The sequence below is a fragment of the Diabrotica virgifera genome, chromosome 2, assembly GCF_917563875.1.
Source record: "Diabrotica virgifera virgifera chromosome 2, PGI_DIABVI_V3a".
In the NCBI taxonomy this organism is placed as follows: Eukaryota; Metazoa; Arthropoda; class Insecta; order Coleoptera; family Chrysomelidae; genus Diabrotica; species Diabrotica virgifera.
In genome coordinates, this window is record NC_065444.1 from 31,271,637 (window position 1) to 31,289,903 (window position 18,267).

Below are 18,267 nucleotides of genomic sequence, written 5' to 3' on the forward strand. Positions count from 1 at the left end.
CCAAAATGAATCGCTTTAAAGTTATAAGCAGAGAAAGTAGAAAAAAACATATTTGAGAAGGAGCATGAGTTAATTATTATTAACGAAGTTATCACCTAACTTTATCTGCAAAAATCCGAATGCCTCCTCTCACATCCACCTAAAAACAGATCCTTCCTGGTCTATACGTAAAAACTCATACACTGCACGTCAGAGAAAACGGGCGGCCCATAATATTTTTCATTTTTGATGTCTCGAATTTCCTAAACCTGTTGTCCGATTTAAGTGATTTTTGAAGTAATACTTCTTTAAGCGCGATTGAAGGTGAAATTTTAACATTCCCGGCGCATGCGCACAACGACAGTATAGTGTTAGTAGCTAAATCTTTTAAATTATGTAGCGCAACTACGGTGTGCGTGAAAAGAATAATATATGTTTTTAGTAAATATATTTATTATAATTTTTGTGTCTTTGGGAGTACGGTAATAAATATTATTGAAAATGTTTATTCGATTATGTATGTGTCACCGCGATTGTCATTATTATGACCGAGAAATAATCGTACGTAGGGGTAACCTCGGTAGCTCGTCGATATAGCATTCGCCTAGAGATCGGAAGGTCCCATGTTCGAATCCCGGACAATGCATATTTTTTTTGGTATTCTTTTAGTTCTTTCTAAAATTAATTTAATATTTTAATACAATACAAAAAACTGTTTAGAGTAGATATATTGATTTTGTTGAAATCATATATAGAAGTATAACTTCTTACGTGCGTACAAAGTACACACACATTCTTTTTTAAATATGTTATAGCCTTATTATTTAATAATATCGCTGTAATAATATTGTTCCTAAAGAGGTAAATTTTCATTGTATACCGTGTGGACCAATCAGACTGTTTTTTGTCTCAAAATTCGCAACACCCTGGAATATTTTAGCATTTATAAAATACTGAAATTAAAATCCAACTATAGCCTCTGGTTTTATTAACATTCAATTTTTTGATTTATTCTCTTGTGTTGGATAATAAAAAGTTAGGTATTTTAACAACTAGCCATGTTCATCATCAGTACAGGGTGTTTCTAAATAAGTGCGACAAACGTTAATGGGTAATTCTGCACGAAAAAATAATGATCTTACTTTATAAACATATGCCAGCAAATGCTTCGATTCCGAAATACATGATGTTGATTTTTTTCTTACAAACTGACGATTCGTATTGCTCTAAAACCGGTTGAGATATGTTAATGAAATTTGGCAGGTTTTAAGAGGTAGTTACTGCGCATTTTTTGACATACAATTAGGAATTTTATATTCACCATTAGCGTGAATACGGGTCATATTACCGGTATGGGTGCCAATGGAGAATATAAAATTCTTAATTGTCATAAATCCTTAACCATCTAGTTCTGGGCTTTATTTTTTCTCCTTCCTATCGGCTTCCATTGTAACATGTTCTTTGCTGTTTTTGTATTTTTAAATTTTGAATAGATTGTTACTGATTTTTATTTCACTTTATTATATTTTATTTATATTGACGATTTATATAATTTTAGTAAATTGTATTTGTTATTGTTTTTATTTATGATTCTTGTAAGCTTTGTCTATAAAATTGTTAAAATTTTTATGACAATAAAGCATATTTCTATTCTATCTTTTTGTCTCTGAACATGCCCCAACCATGACAGTGACTTTTCTTCACAAATCTATCAATATCATAATTAAAGCTCGGATTTATAGGCAACAAAAATTGAAGAAAAAGGCGCCTATATAGGCAAAGATTTTTAATAAAAAAGTCATGAATATTAACATTTAGGCAAAATATACTCAATAAAGGAATATAACTTATTATTTATAACCACTTAAAATTTTATCATTAATAGAAACAACTAAATGTTTTTCAATATTTTCGGTCTTAAAACTATGTCTTCGATCACTTAAAATTAATTTGTACATTGAAAACGAACGTTCGACATCGACAGATGTAATTGGAGCATATTTCAGAGCGGATAATAAATCTGGCATAATTTGTAATTCCTCGGAAAATGTCCCATTCAAAACTTTAGCAACATTAGATAAAAACGAAAAACCTTCATTCTTGTCGAAAACATATTTCATTTTTTTTAAATTAATTAACCGTTACTTCCAGGTGCCGATTTAATTTTCGTCTTTAAATTATTATTAATTTTACTGACTCACATAAATTTATCTCTTGTTTTTCTAATAAGGTAATTGTGGTAACCATTAATTTATAATTGTCATTGATATAAGCGAGTTCCTGTTTCAATTTGGGATTTTTTAATATTTTTTTTGCTTCTCGAATGGCTTCGGAAATATCATTATCAAATTCTGAAATAACTAATTCTATTTCATTGCAGTGTTCAAAGTAAAAAAAAACTGCTTCGAGCCAGGTTCCCCACCATGTAATTACTGGTTTAGGTGGCAGAGGGACACCGGGAAGTCTTTCTTTATATATTTGCACCCTCAACAGAGCCTTTACAAAAACTTTTTTCATAAAATTTATAAAATTATTTACCAACGGAAACTGATTTCTTATTTCTTCAGCAATTCTATTTACCCCGTGGGCTACACAAGTGCAATGAATTAAATTAGGATAAAAAATCTTTAAATTAACAGCAGCTTTTAACATATATGCCGCAGCATCTGAAAGCATTAAAACTATTTTATTCACTGGTATAGGGTTGGGTAAAAAGAGGTTTGTTAAACTATCTTGTATAAATCGACTTATTGTTAAATTGTTTGTTTTTTTTTTCAATTCTTTAACGGCAACTAAATAAGGTTTTCTCGCAAAATTTTCGTTCAAAATTCCAATCATTAAATTAGCTATATACCTGCCGCATACATCTGTCATTTCAACCACGATAATATACAAAATATTGCCCTCTAACTCCCGCTTAATTTTTGAAATACATTCCACATAACATTTTTCCACAATATGTTTTTTCAATGTACTCTCGTCCGGTAAGGATTTATTAAGATATTTTTCGAAAAAGCATTTAAAACTAGGGTTATTAACTTTATATAGAGGAATGTTGGATGCAATCATCATCTGGCATAAATCAAATTTAAATGCGTCTTCCCCCTTTTTTTTTGAACTGCTTAAACTATCCCGCAGAGATATTTGGGCTAACTTAGAGGAATTTAATTTTTCCAAATTACGTTTATGTAGTGGGGTTCCACAATGCTGGTCAATAAAGTACTTTTTTCTACTTGAAATCTGAGAGTTTAAAAAAAATAATTAGAATTCTAAAACCGCTTTAGAATTTAGTTATGTTGTGGGACGAGAAAAAAGAGAAAAAATAAAACTTACCGATTTGCAGCGTGGTTTACAAAATGCTCCATCTCCTTCTAGAGAAAATTCCGAATAAGGTGCGATCCATAGCCTTAATTTAGATGTCATCTTTTCACACAAATATCTAAAACGTTTTAAAACGTGTTCTTTGCTTATCGGTATACGCAACAAAACTAAACTAGGATATAGCAATTTGTGACTAAACTCTGATACAGTAACCGACTGTACAACTGATAATAAACTAATAAAGCTTAGGGATTTCCAAATAGTTAACCCTCAAGTCTCGATGAGGTACATTTTCCTAGAAATCTGTTATATAAACAAACCATTGATATTTTATTATTGACCCAAAATTTTATTATAGAATGGTCTAGTAATAGAATAATATCATGGGTAGTACCATGAAATTTTAAAAAAGGCACAAATAGGCGGAATTTACGAAAAAAGGCAAAAAGTGCAAAAAACAATTATAATAGGCAAAATAGGCAAAAAAAAAAGCATTTTGCCTATAATCCGAGCTTTAATCATAATATTTCATTCAATTCGTTAATCTCGTTCTTTCTCCTGATTCTCCATGTGCCGTCTGCCGTCTTCCTCTTGCACCGGGCCATATACTTTGTTCAGTATATTTCTCTCGAATGTCTTGAGTTAAGCTTCATCTTTTTTTATTGCCCAGGTTTGACACCTATAGGTTAGGTTACCTTATTGTCTATTCTATAAGAACACACAAACTGGTTGGGATGTTTGTCAAAGAAAATATAATTTTTGCAATAAATGCAATGTCCTCCACTACCTAATAATATATGCAATATCTCTAAAACTATGTTTTACAAATATAAAACTATATATTTAAGATTTTTTTCCTTTAATTTTAATAATAGTCGAGGAAATGAAGCATTTTGGCTCGCAATTTTTTAGTCCAGTATGGATTTACTTGAAATTTTCACAGAAGGTAGGGAATAGTCCAAGGATCATTTTCTATATCATGCCGCTGTACGCTAAAACCTTGGGGGTGGTTGCCACCCCATCTCGTTGGCGGGAATTTTTTATTACATTTTAACCGTGTAAATCGATGTAACAAGTTATTCTAAGAAAATGTTTTTTACATTTTCTTCGTAAAACTAATATTTTTCGAGTTATTCGCGCTTGAAAGTAACAGTTTTTCGATGAAAAGATCGACTTTTTTAGAGGGGTTTTGAGAATACCTCGAAAAATATGCATTTAATCAAAAAAACTGTTGATATGAAAATTGTATCTTTTAGTAACACAAACCAAATTCTTTTTCTGTAATATCTTTAAGATCAACACAAACCGAGGTACGGCATGTTAAAAGTTAGCTTTTTTCGTCAAATGCAGAATTTGAAATATTCACAGTAAAATAACGGAAAAACTTGCATTTTTCGAGGAAAACTTAAATAATCTTTTTTCAAGCATATAGTTAGGCCTTTCAAAAAATAATAATAAAAAGTTTCTAGCCTGAAAATTAAGCGACTTATGATCAAAAAAAGTCGGTACCTGCTTTTTTCTTTTATTTCAAAAAAGGGGTGAAATATTATGACATTATATCCTAAAGTATAAAACAATCACTATTTAACCAATCAAAACCAAATTTTACCCATATTAAAGTTTACAATGTTTTTATATAATTCTTGAAAATAAGCGGTAGTTTACACCCCTAAAAATAATCAACGCCCGTAAGCATGATATAGAATATGAAGTAGAGGGTGAGATGATCCTAATCCCAAATTTTTAAGTAAATCTATGCAAGCCGAAATTTTTCTTTTAGGATAAGTAAATTTTTTATATATAGCTCCAACAAGGGTGGTTTTAAGGGTTGAAATATTAGGATAGTATATCTTAAAGCATAAAACAATCATTATGTAACTAATAAGAACCAAATGTTGACAATATTAAAGTTGAAAATGTTATTTTATAATTTTTTACAATTAGGGGTAGTTTTCAGCCTTAAAAAACAAAAAGCGTACAACGGCTCAATATAGGAAATGAACTAGAGGGTGTAATGAGCCTAATCCCAAATTTTTGTACAAATCGATGCTGGACGAAAAAATTGCGAGGTTTTGCCATTTTTTTAGCTTCATTTCCTCGACTGTAATAGTTATTAGAATTATTAGAAATAAAAAGTTTTTAAGGTGATACAGTAGCGATCAACAGGTAGCCAAAACGCGTTCCAAGATTGCGGCTGTAATTTTGAATATTTTTTCGAGATATTTGGCACACGTATTCGTAATATAATAAAGAATGGCGGTACAGAGCCCAATTTAAAAAATATATTAATATGTGGAAATTACTCTGTAATTAAATAAAATATTAAAAAAACGAGCCTGTACCGCCATTAAGAAGAACAAAAAAATACACTTTCTTCAAATAAACTTTTTTATCCGATGCCTAGTTTTTGTGTCATTTTGAAACTACTAATGAAATAAAAAATTTTAGTAGTTCCAAAATGACACAAAATCTAGGCATCGGATAAAAAAATTTATTTGAAGAAAGTGTATTTTTTGTTCTTCTTAATGGCGGTACAGGCTCCTTTTTTTAATATTGTATTTAATTACAGAGTAATTTCCACATATTAATATATTTTTCAAATTGGGCTCTGTACCGCCATTCTTTATTATATTACGAATAGGGGAAGGGCGGGCAAAATGGGGTACTTAAGGTTTAAATTGGGATTTAAAAAAAATCTGTAACTTTTAACGTCTTAAAATAAGACAAATATCATTGTTATAGTAGTAACTATTTATTAATAAAATTTAAATTTAAAAAGAGTCAAAGTTTTTTTATTATATGAAAAAACAGAAACTAATGTAAATTGCCCCATTATGTCCGTTGTATAGGGTAAAATGGGGTACCAAATTGAAACCAAGAAAAGCCTATCGACAAAATTCGCATACAAGTACTATTTCATCATCCTCATCTTCTACACCTGCACATGAATTTTTAGCCCATTTAAGGCAACTAGATCAGCTTATCCATCCTTCTGTGGAACTTGAATAAAAGTTTCCGCAGAACCAGTCAGTGTCACTATCTTCGCCTTCTGAATCTGACTCTACTTTTTTAGTTTTATTCAATTGCGACTTCTTACTCGTCTGTGATTTGGTTTGATCATCGGCTATCTTACTTGGTATGGTAAAAGGGTAAAGACTACCAATAGGTATGGTAAAAAGGGTACCCCATTTTACCCTATCTATTAGTACCCCATTTTGCCCAAAGAGTAGATTTTGAGATTATGAACTGTTTAAATTATTACAAGTTTTTATTTTTTAACATAATGACAAACGAATACTCTAGAACAGATTCACTGTTAGTTGGAAGTAATGATATTAAATAATAAATTGTTTTAGTAATACTAACGATGGATTATTTTTCGGCCGATATTATAACTTGGTTAACTAAAAACGCACATGTACTCTTCACAACAATCGACTAACAGTTAATTATATCTGCTTTATGACAGAAGGCGTAAACAGGCTTCTATAATATAATTTCATTAACGTCGTATAGATGGAGCGAGTGATATTGAAAAAAAAGGGGGTACCCCGTTTTAGGCAGCTACCCCGTTTTGCCCGCCTTTCCCCTACGTGTGCCAAATATCTCGAAAAATATTCAAAATTACAGCCGCAATCTTGGAACGCGTTTTTGCTACCTGTTGATCGCTACTGTATCACCTTGTTTGTACTTTTAATTTTTTGTAAGTCAGAGCCACTGATTATGCCACCGGGCTTTTAAAGGACACCCTTTATTTCTCTACAAACTTTAGCTTTGTAAAGTCTAAAATTGGTCTCTTTGTGTAAGCCTAAAATTAAATATTTTTTTCAAAAGTTGAAGAAAAAAAATGTGTGTGTACTTTGTACGCACGTAAGAAGTTATACTTCCATTATAATATAATCTAACTTTATATTATGATTTCAACGAAATCAATATACCTATCTACTTTAAACAGTTTTTTTTGTATTGTATTTAAATATTAAACTAATTTTAGAAAAAACAAAAAGAATACCAAAAATTAAAAACAAACAAAAAAAGGATATGACTTTGTCCGTATTTGAACAGGGGACCTCTCGATCCCTAAGCGAATGCTCTACCGATCAGCTACCACCGTTTTTGTATTCAGTCGATCATTTCTCGGACATAATTACAAACACGGTGACAGATACATTAATTGAAAATAAATATTTTCAATAATACTTATTAGGAGGAAGATAAATCCACAGACATAAAAATTATAATAAATTTATTTACTAAAAACACTAATAATATATTCTTTTCACGCACACCTTATTTGCGCTACATAACTTAAAAGGTGTAGCGACTAATACCATACTGTCGGTGTGCGCATGCGCCAGGGAATGTAAAAATTCACCCTCGTGCCTAAAGAAGTATAACTTCAAAAAAATTGTCTGTACCTTGTCTGGGTTAATGAGAAATTATTCTTTACCATTAGGCGAGGAAATGAAGCACTGGAAAGCGCCAAACCTACCAATTGTTAGCAGTAAGATGAATCGCAACTTTTTACATTCATTTAGGGAAACAGCCAGAAAAGTTTGTGAACGAAATTCATGGTGGTAAAATAAAAATTGCATGATGATCAGACGGGAAAATGACAGAAATTGGTTCAATTTTCTTACTCGAGGATTTTCCAGGTCCGCTATACACAATTATAACAACGGTGGTCTTTGAACTACCTGGTGCACAGACTGGAGCTCATCTCCTGGACTTACTTATTTTCCATGTCCGGAACACCAACAACTTTAAATTCTGTATTTCCAATGGTTGGCCACATAGATGGCCCTGTCATTTGCTATAATTAAGTCTTCTTCTGTGCAGGTCTCTCTCATCTCTATGCATGATAGTAGATGCCGGCTGGTCTGAACCGCGCCACAGTCGCAGAGGTATCATCCTCCTGGTATCCCCATTTTTTCAGGTTACTAGCACAACGTGAAACGCCGGTTCTTAGTCTGTTTAGCGCTTTCCAAGTTGGATACGGTAAATTGTGTCCAGCAACCATTTTCTCTGAGGGAGGAAAATGTGTCGCGGTAGCTGACGCTTGCCATAGGTGTATTCGGCGCGTCTCTGGCGCTTCGGGGATGCATCTTGATGTTTTCACGAAGCTTTTCCGAGATCTTAGTCTACTTGGCTGAGTTTGGTGGTCATATAAGGGGTGTCTTCGGTCCGTCTTCTGCTTTTTCCGTTCTACTTCTGAAGTGACCTTCCCCCTGATAGGTGGTGGAGCAATTCCAGCTACGGGGTATACCTCTTCGATATGTGTCGGTTTCAGGCAACCCGATATTATACGGACCGTTTCATTTAGAGCCACGTCGACGTTCTTTGCGTGAGCAGAGTTTGCCCATCCTGGTGCTCCAAACTCCGCGGCCGAAAAACATAATGCCAAGGCAGAAGTGCGGAGAGTGTGTGGTTGTGCTCCCCATTTTGTATTAGTTAGCTTGCGGATGATATTATTTCTGGCACTTACTTTTTTCTTGACATCTTGACAGTGGTATCGGTAAGACAGAGTTCTATCCAGACGGACGCCAAGGTATTTTGGCGTCTTGTTGTGTTCCAGCATCTGACCACGCCATTCCACCTCCAGCGGCCTTCGGGCATGCTTGTTTCTCAGGTGGAAAGCACATACCTGGATTTTTGTGGGATTGGGTTTCAGATGGTTTTTATCATAGTATAGAGCCAAGTCTCCCAGGGCATCTGTCAGTTTCACTTCGACTTCATTGAAGGTTCTTCTCTGAGCTGCCACAGCTGTATCATCAGCGTAAATAAATTACCTTGTTTGTTGGTGTATGAGTTGGTCGTTGGTGTATATGTTGTATAGAATCGGCGCGAGGACACTTCCCTGCGGTAGCCCATTTTTTTGGTCCCTCCACCGACTGTTCTTGGACTGGAGCGTTACGTAGAAGCGTCTATTCTGGAGGAGACATTTCACTAACCTTGTTAGTCGGAAATCCTTTGTAGTTTCGTAGAGTTTTGCGAGTAGCCGTTGATGGTTAACTGTATCATAGGCGGCAGTTAGGTCTATGAACGCTACTCCTGTTATTTCCTTCCGTTCAAAACCATCTTCCATATGTTGTTGGGTGAGATTAAGAATTTGACCGCAGTAGCACTTTCCGGGCCTGAATCCTGCTTGTTCTGGAATAATTTTAGTCTCCACATATTCTGCGATCCGGTTCAGTATCATTCTTTCAAAGGCCTTGAAAAGGTGGCACGAGAGAGATACAGGTCTAAAACTCTTTGTATCCGCCGGATCCTTCCCTGGTTTTAAGAGGGCTACCACTCTAGCTTTTCTCCAGATTTTGAGGATTTGTAATGTACGGATGCAGCAATTCATCATTTTTACGAGCCACTCTACGGTTTTTAGTCCAAAGTTCTTTATTTGCTCTGTTCGTATGTCGTCCAGGTCAGCCGCTTTATTATCTTTCATTTGGTGGATCGCGCCTCTCATCTCCTCTAGACAAGAAGAGGTACCTAAACATCCCTTTCTTCGTCGATATTCCGTTGAGCTCTCACCTTGTTCTTTCTTGATGTCGTCTTACCGTTCATTAGAAGATGATGGGCTATCTGATCGGGTGTGACTTCTTTCATGTTGACTGCCGGAGCAGCGGGATCGTTGCCAAGATTTCGAATCAGCTTCCAGCTGTTTTGTTTCATGTCCAGACTCGTGACCAGCTTGCACCACCTTTCCGTTCTGTTGGCGGATATCGCATGTAACATTTCCTCCCCAGCCTGTATTGTCGCTTCCGAGAAAGGGTCTTCTTCATATAGCTGTTCGTATCTTTTAAGTAGGGGTTTATATTCTTCATTGAGCCCCGCTATGTACTCAGTTAGATAACCTCTAGGTCATAACATTCTAAGTCAGTCGAAAGTCATTACTCGGGGGTTTTTGAGGTTGCTAAACACTGTCATGGTAAACATGCTCTTCAAGCTACGTAGCTACTTGGTAGCCATGTTCAGGGTTAATCTCGCCTCATTGAATTTTATTTTATGTTTGTTCAAAATCAATCAAAAGTCAGTACTCGTAGGCTTTTGGGGTTGCTAAACACGAATCTGACGACGGCGGTAGTGTCTAAGGTATCTAGTGTCCAGGGTAGACGTCGGCCTTTGAAGTTTTATCTTAATTTGTTATTTAAGATTTTTATAAAAGTCTGGTATCAAATAAGATTTAAAATATGATTCATTGAATATAAATAAAAAAAAATTCTTTATTAGGTAAAAAAGATGATTAGGGAATAATCGTATCACAAATATATTTCTTCCTCATCTTCTGTCTCCGATAATTATATAAAACCGTCGTCATATTCGTGTTCAGCAACTCCAAAAGCCCACGAGTACCGACATCGGACTGATTTGAATGAAAATAACACAAAACTTCAGGAGACCAGGTCAACTCTGGGCACCAGGTAGCTTGAGGATCATCGTCGTTATCATATTCGTGTTCAGCGACTTTGAAAACTCCCCGAGTAATCAGGCTCGCCAAGAGGGGTGTACAGCCGGTACATTTTACCGGGGCCCGGCGATATAAGGGGCCCGACGTCGACCAGACCAAAGAAATTTTTCCCGTTTTTTTTTGCTCTTCACTTTATGTGCATAATGCGTTTAATTAACAGGCTATGAGCTTAACGCAAGAAGCTTGCCAGATTATTTTATGATTTGCCTGGGCCTAGTAGTGACACGACTGATAATTTTGAGCCCGACGAAATATGTATTTCGCTATGAAATATTTAATATTTTCATAGGTTGTTTAAGCAATTAAGCAATTTAACCCGCTAAAGAGGAAAAATCTTTTTTAGTTGTCTTTCTCGCATTAAAAATGTTACAATGAAATAGGATGGATTAACTAGCTTAGCAACTTGATGCATTTATATTTAATGATTTGGTAAAATCATGCGATTTTTCGAAAATTATAGATACCTTTGCTAATCAGAAAACTCGAAATGCACCTGTATTACAAAAGATTTCCCTATTAATATAATCAAAATTTAATAAAATTTACATTTGAAATGTTTCTTATTATTTATTATTGATTATTTCATTCATAGGAGATTCTGACCAATAGAAAGCTACAGAAATAAAAATTAAACTGATTATTTTTTAATGATTTTAACTTCCAATCGTATAGTAAGATATTTGATCACGTGTTTAATTCTGTCCAATCAGATTAAAATTATACTGATTATTTCATTCATAGGAGATTCTGACCAATAGAAAGCTGCAGACATGTAAATTAAGGTGATAATTTTTGATAATCTCCCGTCGTTAAGCATATTATGTCAGATGCCCTTCGTTGCTACGAAAAAATACATTCAGTGACATTAATGACAAATGTTTTAAAAATTATTAAAAGTGATGACTTTCAACCGTCAAATACATATTTATAACAACTGTGTGTTTAATTTCACTAATTGGTACTTACATATATAAATTACAATAAAATTTTGGTTTTGAACAGTTTTATTCATGAAATAATCGCAACAAATTGCACTCGAACTCTAAAATTAATATAGAATTTTTGCCCTCGTGACACTTTGACATAATTTCACTCGCCATCGGCTCGTGAAATTAAAACTGCCAAAGTGACACTCGGGAAAAATTCAATAATTTTAGAGCTCTTGTGCAATCTGAGAATTATCTACTGTAGAAAATTACCGATAGAATTTTTTTAAGTAGATTTTTTCTGTTTAATGGCAACCAGTTTCCTAGTTTTTGACAACTGTCACACTTAAGAAAATATCCATAATATACGTATTAAAAAATAATCTTACGAATATCATACGACAGTAAGAATAAATAAGAAAATAATGCTTTATTTTTACTCAAATTTGTTGTCATTGGGCAATAGCCACTCGAGCCTGCGGGCTCTCGTGTCTATTGCCAGACAACAAATTTTCGAAAAACTGTCGCATATTTTCAATTTATTCTCACTCTCTTGTGATATTATACCCGATAATTTTTGATAATATCCCGTCGTCAAGTATATTACGTCAGATGCCCTTCGTTGCTACGAAAAAATACATTCAGTGACATTAATGACAATTACTGTTTAAAAAGTTATAAAAGTGATGACTTTCAATCGTCAAATATTTATAACAACTGTGTGTTTAACTGTAGTAATTTGTACTTACATAAATAAATTTCAATAAAATTTTGGTTTTGAACAGTTTTATTCATGAAATAATCGCAGCGAATTGCATTCGATCTCTAAAATTATTATCGAATTGTTTCCCTCGTGCCACTTTGACATAATTTCACTCCCCTTCGGGTCGTGAAATTAAAACTGTCAAAGTGTCACTCGGGAAAAATTCGATAATTTTAGAGCTCTTGTGCAATTACTACTGATAATTTTATTTTTTAAAAATTAAACAATCTTTTTCGCTCTTCACTTTTTGCGGGGGCCCGCGCTTCACTTGTTACCGGGGCCCGCTCATCCCTCTCGGCGGCCCTACGAGTAATGACTTTCGACTGATTTCGAATAAAAGTAACATAAAACACCAGGAGACGAGGTCCAGTATGAGCACCAGGTAGCTGAAGGACCATCGTTGTTGTCATTGTGTTTTTTCTTTCATTTGTCATTTTCTGTCATTGCATTTCGCACGAGTTTTGTTCTTATACTTTCCTCATACTTTCTCCAATCGAATGCAAAAAGTTGCAGAGCAATTCATCTTATTGAGGAAAATTAGTAGGTTTAGTGCCTGTTTCCTCGCCTATATAAGCATCTATTGTACCCATATTTAATATTAATAATACTCATATTATACCTACTAAGTTAAAAACCTACAACAATTTAATTATTGTAATAAATTATATTCATATATACAATACACAACTACTTTAAAAGTTATTAACTCTATTTTCAGGAACATATTTTGCTTAAACTTGGCATATTCAGGTTCCACAAAGTTTTACGCAAATTGGCATAATTACAATAGATAAGGTAAATTTTAAGCATTCTTATTAATGTAAGTGTTTTTCCAAAACAAACACTTTCGAAATGTCGAGGCTTTTGGTATATTTTTTACTTGTTTCAACTCTGTGCATTTTACAAGGTAAGGTAATAATATGTATGTACTAACATTTTAGTTTAAAGTTAAACTCCATTTACGGATTCTGTTTTATTACGGTTTGAAAAGGATTACATTTTACTATTAAAAATAATTTAAAGAAATATTTATATGTATTTTTAACAAACTAAACATGAAAATGATTTTAGTATTTACTATATTCTAAACTTTCTTTTGAGGTCTCTTTATTCTGAAACTTCTGTCCTGAGGGTTTTCCAAGTATTTCATTAGAAGTAGCCCAAAACATATTGGCCATATTTCTCCACATGGTCCTGATTTGGAGGAATATGGCCAAAATGTTTTTTTTATTATAATCTAAACTTTCTTTTGATGTCTCTTTATTCTTAAACTTCTTTCCTAAGGATTTTCCACAAATTTTATTAGAAGTAACTCTGGTCATATTCCTCCAAATTTCCGTCTTCGATATTTTGGCTGAATTTTTGTTTTTACTTCGATGTCCAGATCAAAAAACATGTTGTTATCTCAGAGTCTCACCAACTATTACCATATCTTTACATAATGATATATCTTTTGTTCTGGTCATGAAATAATCTAGTTGATATGATTTTGTCCTGTTTTGTATGTTGAAACGGTTCAAACGGTTCGTTGTTCGAGTCGCATCTTCGATATGGTCTTCCTTTTTGGGGTTCTAGTACAGCTGCTCAATTTTATGTTATTTTTAAATGGCAAAAAAGGGCAAAAAGATATCTGTTTGGCCTCAGAAGATCTACACATTGCAGAAGTTACTTCAGAAATCACGAAATTTTAACACTTCCATCTTTATATAATCTAGAAACGGTTTGTTTAATTCGTAAACACCTTCATGTCTTTCCAGCAAGGCCCAGTCATATTTACTCCACCAGAAATTCAATCTTTGATATTTATTTACCGATCCCATCCACTGAGTTAGTAAAGAAATCTATATTATATTCTGCAAAAAAACTTTACAACCATCTCCCTTTACAACTTAAATCTGCAACACCTTTCCCAAAGTTCCGTAAAATGACCAAAGCCTATCTATCTAAAAGACCATATTATTCAATAGAAGAATTTCTTAATGAATAACTAAGAAAATTGGGTTTCATACGCAGTAGCTTAAACTGTCAATTCCTAATGTTGTATTTTATTTGTTGTAAGTATGTTCAATTTGCAATTTATATAAAAATTTTGCAATTAATTGTTTTTGTCTTTGGTTTTATATCATATTTACTGTATATTGACGATTTACCTAATTTTAGTAAATTGTAGTTGCTATTTGTTATTTGTTGTTGATATTATTTTTCTTTTGACTGTATGTAAGCTTTGTCCATAAAATTTAAAAAATTTTCAGTGACAATAAAGCATATTTCTATTCTATTCTAAACGAACTCAATCAATTTGCCTCATCCGGAAACCAAAAATCGTAAATGTCATTGTTACATATTTTTGTCTCACTCTGTAGACATAAGAATATCGCTTCATATGCTAAGTAAATTCATTGAATTTATCTCTGTTCCAAAAAAATACGTGAGAATTTGTAGTTTATCTGTCTTGTTAAAGAAAGACGTTATTATATTTAACGGTCAGAGGTATCTATATTCGATTTCCTGTGTTCCGTTTGTGATGTAGAAAAAAGTTACAATGTAGCTAATGATCGTTTTGGCTCCAGTAGTCCTGGTAGTTAGATACACATACGTGCTAATATCAATATCAGAAAGCGCGGGTGTTAATTGAGGACTCAGCAATAACTTTCTTCAAAATATTGGAGCTAAGTAAGGATCACTGATATGGCTAAATGACCCTATTGGTCAAAGAGTATAATTCCCTACCAAAGAGGTTGGATTTAAAACATGTTTTGTTTTTTCTATTGGCCGATAAAAGTGTAGGAAATTTAGTTATTTTTTTTATTAGTCAATGAAGAAAGAGGGAATTCAAGTGGTGAGATTAAAGAATTCAAGTTTGGGCTTTCAAAAAGAGAGGTTTGTTGAGCCTCGGCGGGAGCCGTCACGGCGCGGTTTCTGAAGGGTTTAGTTTTCTGAGAACGTTAACTTCTAATATTAAGTTCCGACATAGTTCTTAATCAAGTTTTTAAGTTACTGAAAATGTAGTGTTAGAAACAGTTCTCCTTTTAGTCCTGTCGCCAGGGGGGGTACAACGGCCTCGTTAATTCAGATGGACTTACTCAAGTTTTTTTTATGTATTTTGACCCGTAGAACACGAATTTTTTGGGTAACAGTTGATCCGGATGTCGATAAGATTGTTATAGACCAAGAACTTGAGGAATCAAATAACAGCGATTTTTGGCAAAACAAAACAATATTTTGTATTTTTTGGGCCATTTTAAGTAAAAAATATTTCTACAAGTTTTTTCGTAGGATGCACAGTTTTCGAGATAAACGCGGTTGAACTTTAAAAAAATCGAAAAATTGCAATTTTTGAACCCGAATAACTTTTGATTAAAAAATAAAATAGCAAGTCTGCTTACCGCATTTGAAAGTTTAAGTCAAATTATATCGGTTTTGATTATTTGCATTGGTAAAAATTTATTTTTTTATTGTTTAACAAAGCTATAAACACGTAGGGTTTCCCGTGCTTTTACATGCGTTTTAACGCATGTAACGTAGAAATAGTCTTGATTGCACTAGTACCTATTCTACCTACTCGTTCGATTTTAAATGAGAAATCATAGAAACATCACTCACGCACTAGTTGTTTGTAGCTTTGTTTAGCAATAACACAATAAATTTTTAGCAATGCAAATAATCAAAACCGACATAATTTGACTTGAACTTTCAAAGGCGCTAAGCAGAATTGCTATTTTATTTTTTAATCAAAAGTTATTCGGGTTTAAAAATTGCAGTTTTTCGATTTTTTGAAAGTTCAACCGCGTTTATCTCGAAAACTGTGCATCCTACTAAAAAACTTGTAGAAATATTTTTTGCTTAAAATGACCCAAAAAATACAAAATATTGTTTTGTTTTGCCAAAAATCGCTGTTATTTGATTCCTCAAGTTCTTGGTCTATAACAATCTTATCGACATCCGGATCAACTGTTACCCAAAAAATTCGTGTTCTACGGGTCAAAATACATAAAAAAAATTTGGGTAAGTCCATCTGAATTAACGAGGCCGTTGTACCCCCCCTGGCGACAGGACTATTTCGTGACTTCCTAGTCACAAGCCAAATGCCGCTGTTAGGCAAAGAGCCAGTTTATTTTAGTGTATACTACACTACCTAAGTTTCTTTTTGAAAGTATTCATGGATAGAGTCATGCATTAGGTGTCAATATTAATAATAAATACTTCAAGAAGTTAATTAGAAGTTATTTAAATATTTTAAAAAGTCAAGCAAATATGAGCAGATTTGGAAGTTTATTTATTTTTTTTGCTGAAACTTTTCATAAAAATAAACATTTTTGTACTATTCTTTATCTAAATTAAGTGAAAAGTGCGTCTTTTGCACATCCACAACGTAAAGACAAGGACAGGATTATATGACAAGGTATTGTTTGTAAACCTTTTTATTGTTTTTGTAAACATAATCTCTTTTATTGTCTACAAGAGATCTTCTTCTTCTTCTTGACTGGCTTTACAACTCGGGGTGAGTCTACGCTTCATCCACTATGGCCCTCCATCGTCTGCGATCTTGCGCTTCGATTTGCCATTGTTGTACCCCAATCCTAGATAGATCGGTTTCAACATCATCCTTCCATCTTTTTCTGGGACGGCCCACTGAGCTTCTACCGTCTGGTCTCTCAAAGAACACTGTCTTTAGCACTCTGTCTTCCTCTGATCTTACTACATGACCTGCCCATCTTATCTGATTAGATTTTATATGTCTGACGATGTTTTCAGTACCATATAGAGTCACCAATTCAGCATTGCGGCGCCTTCTCCACTCTCCTGTCAATTCATCTCTTTGAGGACCAAATATCATTCTGAGGACTTTCCTTTCAAATATCAGCAATTTATTTATTTCTCGCTGATGTAGAGTCCATGTTTCACTCCCATATGTAACAACTGGGCGAATAATTGACATGTAAAGTCTTAATTTAGATTGTCTTTTCAGCAGCTTAGATCTTAATAATGATGATAGGGAGTATAATGCTCTATTTCCCGCAGCTATTCTTGCTGAGACCTCTTTTTATATGTGATTGTCCTCTGTGATTATTTCTCCCAGATATTTAAACTCTTTTACTACTTCAAAGTTGTGGTCATTAATAGTTACGTTCTGCCTAACTCTTGGTCTTGGATTTTTGGTCACCAGCATATATTTCGTCTTCTCTTCATTTATTCGATGGCCCAGGTTACCTGTTTCCTCCTCGAGCTGTGAAAACACCTCTCTTACGTCTCTTGTAGAATGAGCGACTGCATCTAGATCATCGGCAAAGGCCAACAATAGTTTTGATCCTCGATTTGCGAATCCCCCTGTTAGTTCAGATGATATTTTACTTATTATTCTAAAGCCAAATTGAATAGCAATGGTGATAAAGGGTCTCCTTGTCTAAGCCCTGATGTTATACTAAATGGCATCGATGTTCTGTTTCCTATCTTTACCTGTGCATAAGAGTCTGCAACGCACATTTGAGTGAGCTGCACTCATTTTCTTGGTATTCCCATTTCTAGCATTGCTAGCCATAGTCTGCTTCTTTTTATCGAGTTATATGCTTGTTGGAAATCTAACGAAGATTTGGTGTACATCTCGGTTGAATTCCCAGTTTTTTTCTAATATTTGTCGGATGGTAAATATTTGATCTATTGTTGACCTTCCACTTCGAAAGCCGCATTGGTAGTCGTCTAGAATATCTTCCGAATACGGAGTGAGTCTCTTTAGTAAGATAATTGATAGAATCTTATACGCTGTACTAATAAGCGATATGCCTCTGTAGTTTCGGAATTGCTCTTTATTTCCC

General features: G+C 33.8%; 2 protein-coding genes across 4 annotated transcripts in view; one reads left to right on the forward strand and one right to left on the reverse strand.

The window, feature by feature from the left end:
* The window catches only part of LOC114337816 (relaxin receptor 2), an 800,386-nt gene that overhangs the window by 258,451 nt on the left and 523,668 nt on the right, over nucleotides 1-18,267 (reverse strand). The window lies entirely within an intron of this gene.
* The window catches only part of LOC114337818 (uncharacterized), a 55,859-nt gene that overhangs the window by 3,216 nt on the left and 34,376 nt on the right, over nucleotides 1-18,267 (forward strand). Inside the window, exon 2 of the mRNA XM_028288353.1 lies at nucleotides 13,173-13,361. Within this exon, the coding sequence (XP_028144154.1) occupies nucleotides 13,307-13,361 (55 nt within the window). The 5' untranslated portion in view covers nucleotides 13,173-13,306. The remainder of the gene's footprint in view (nucleotides 1-13,172; nucleotides 13,362-18,267) is intronic.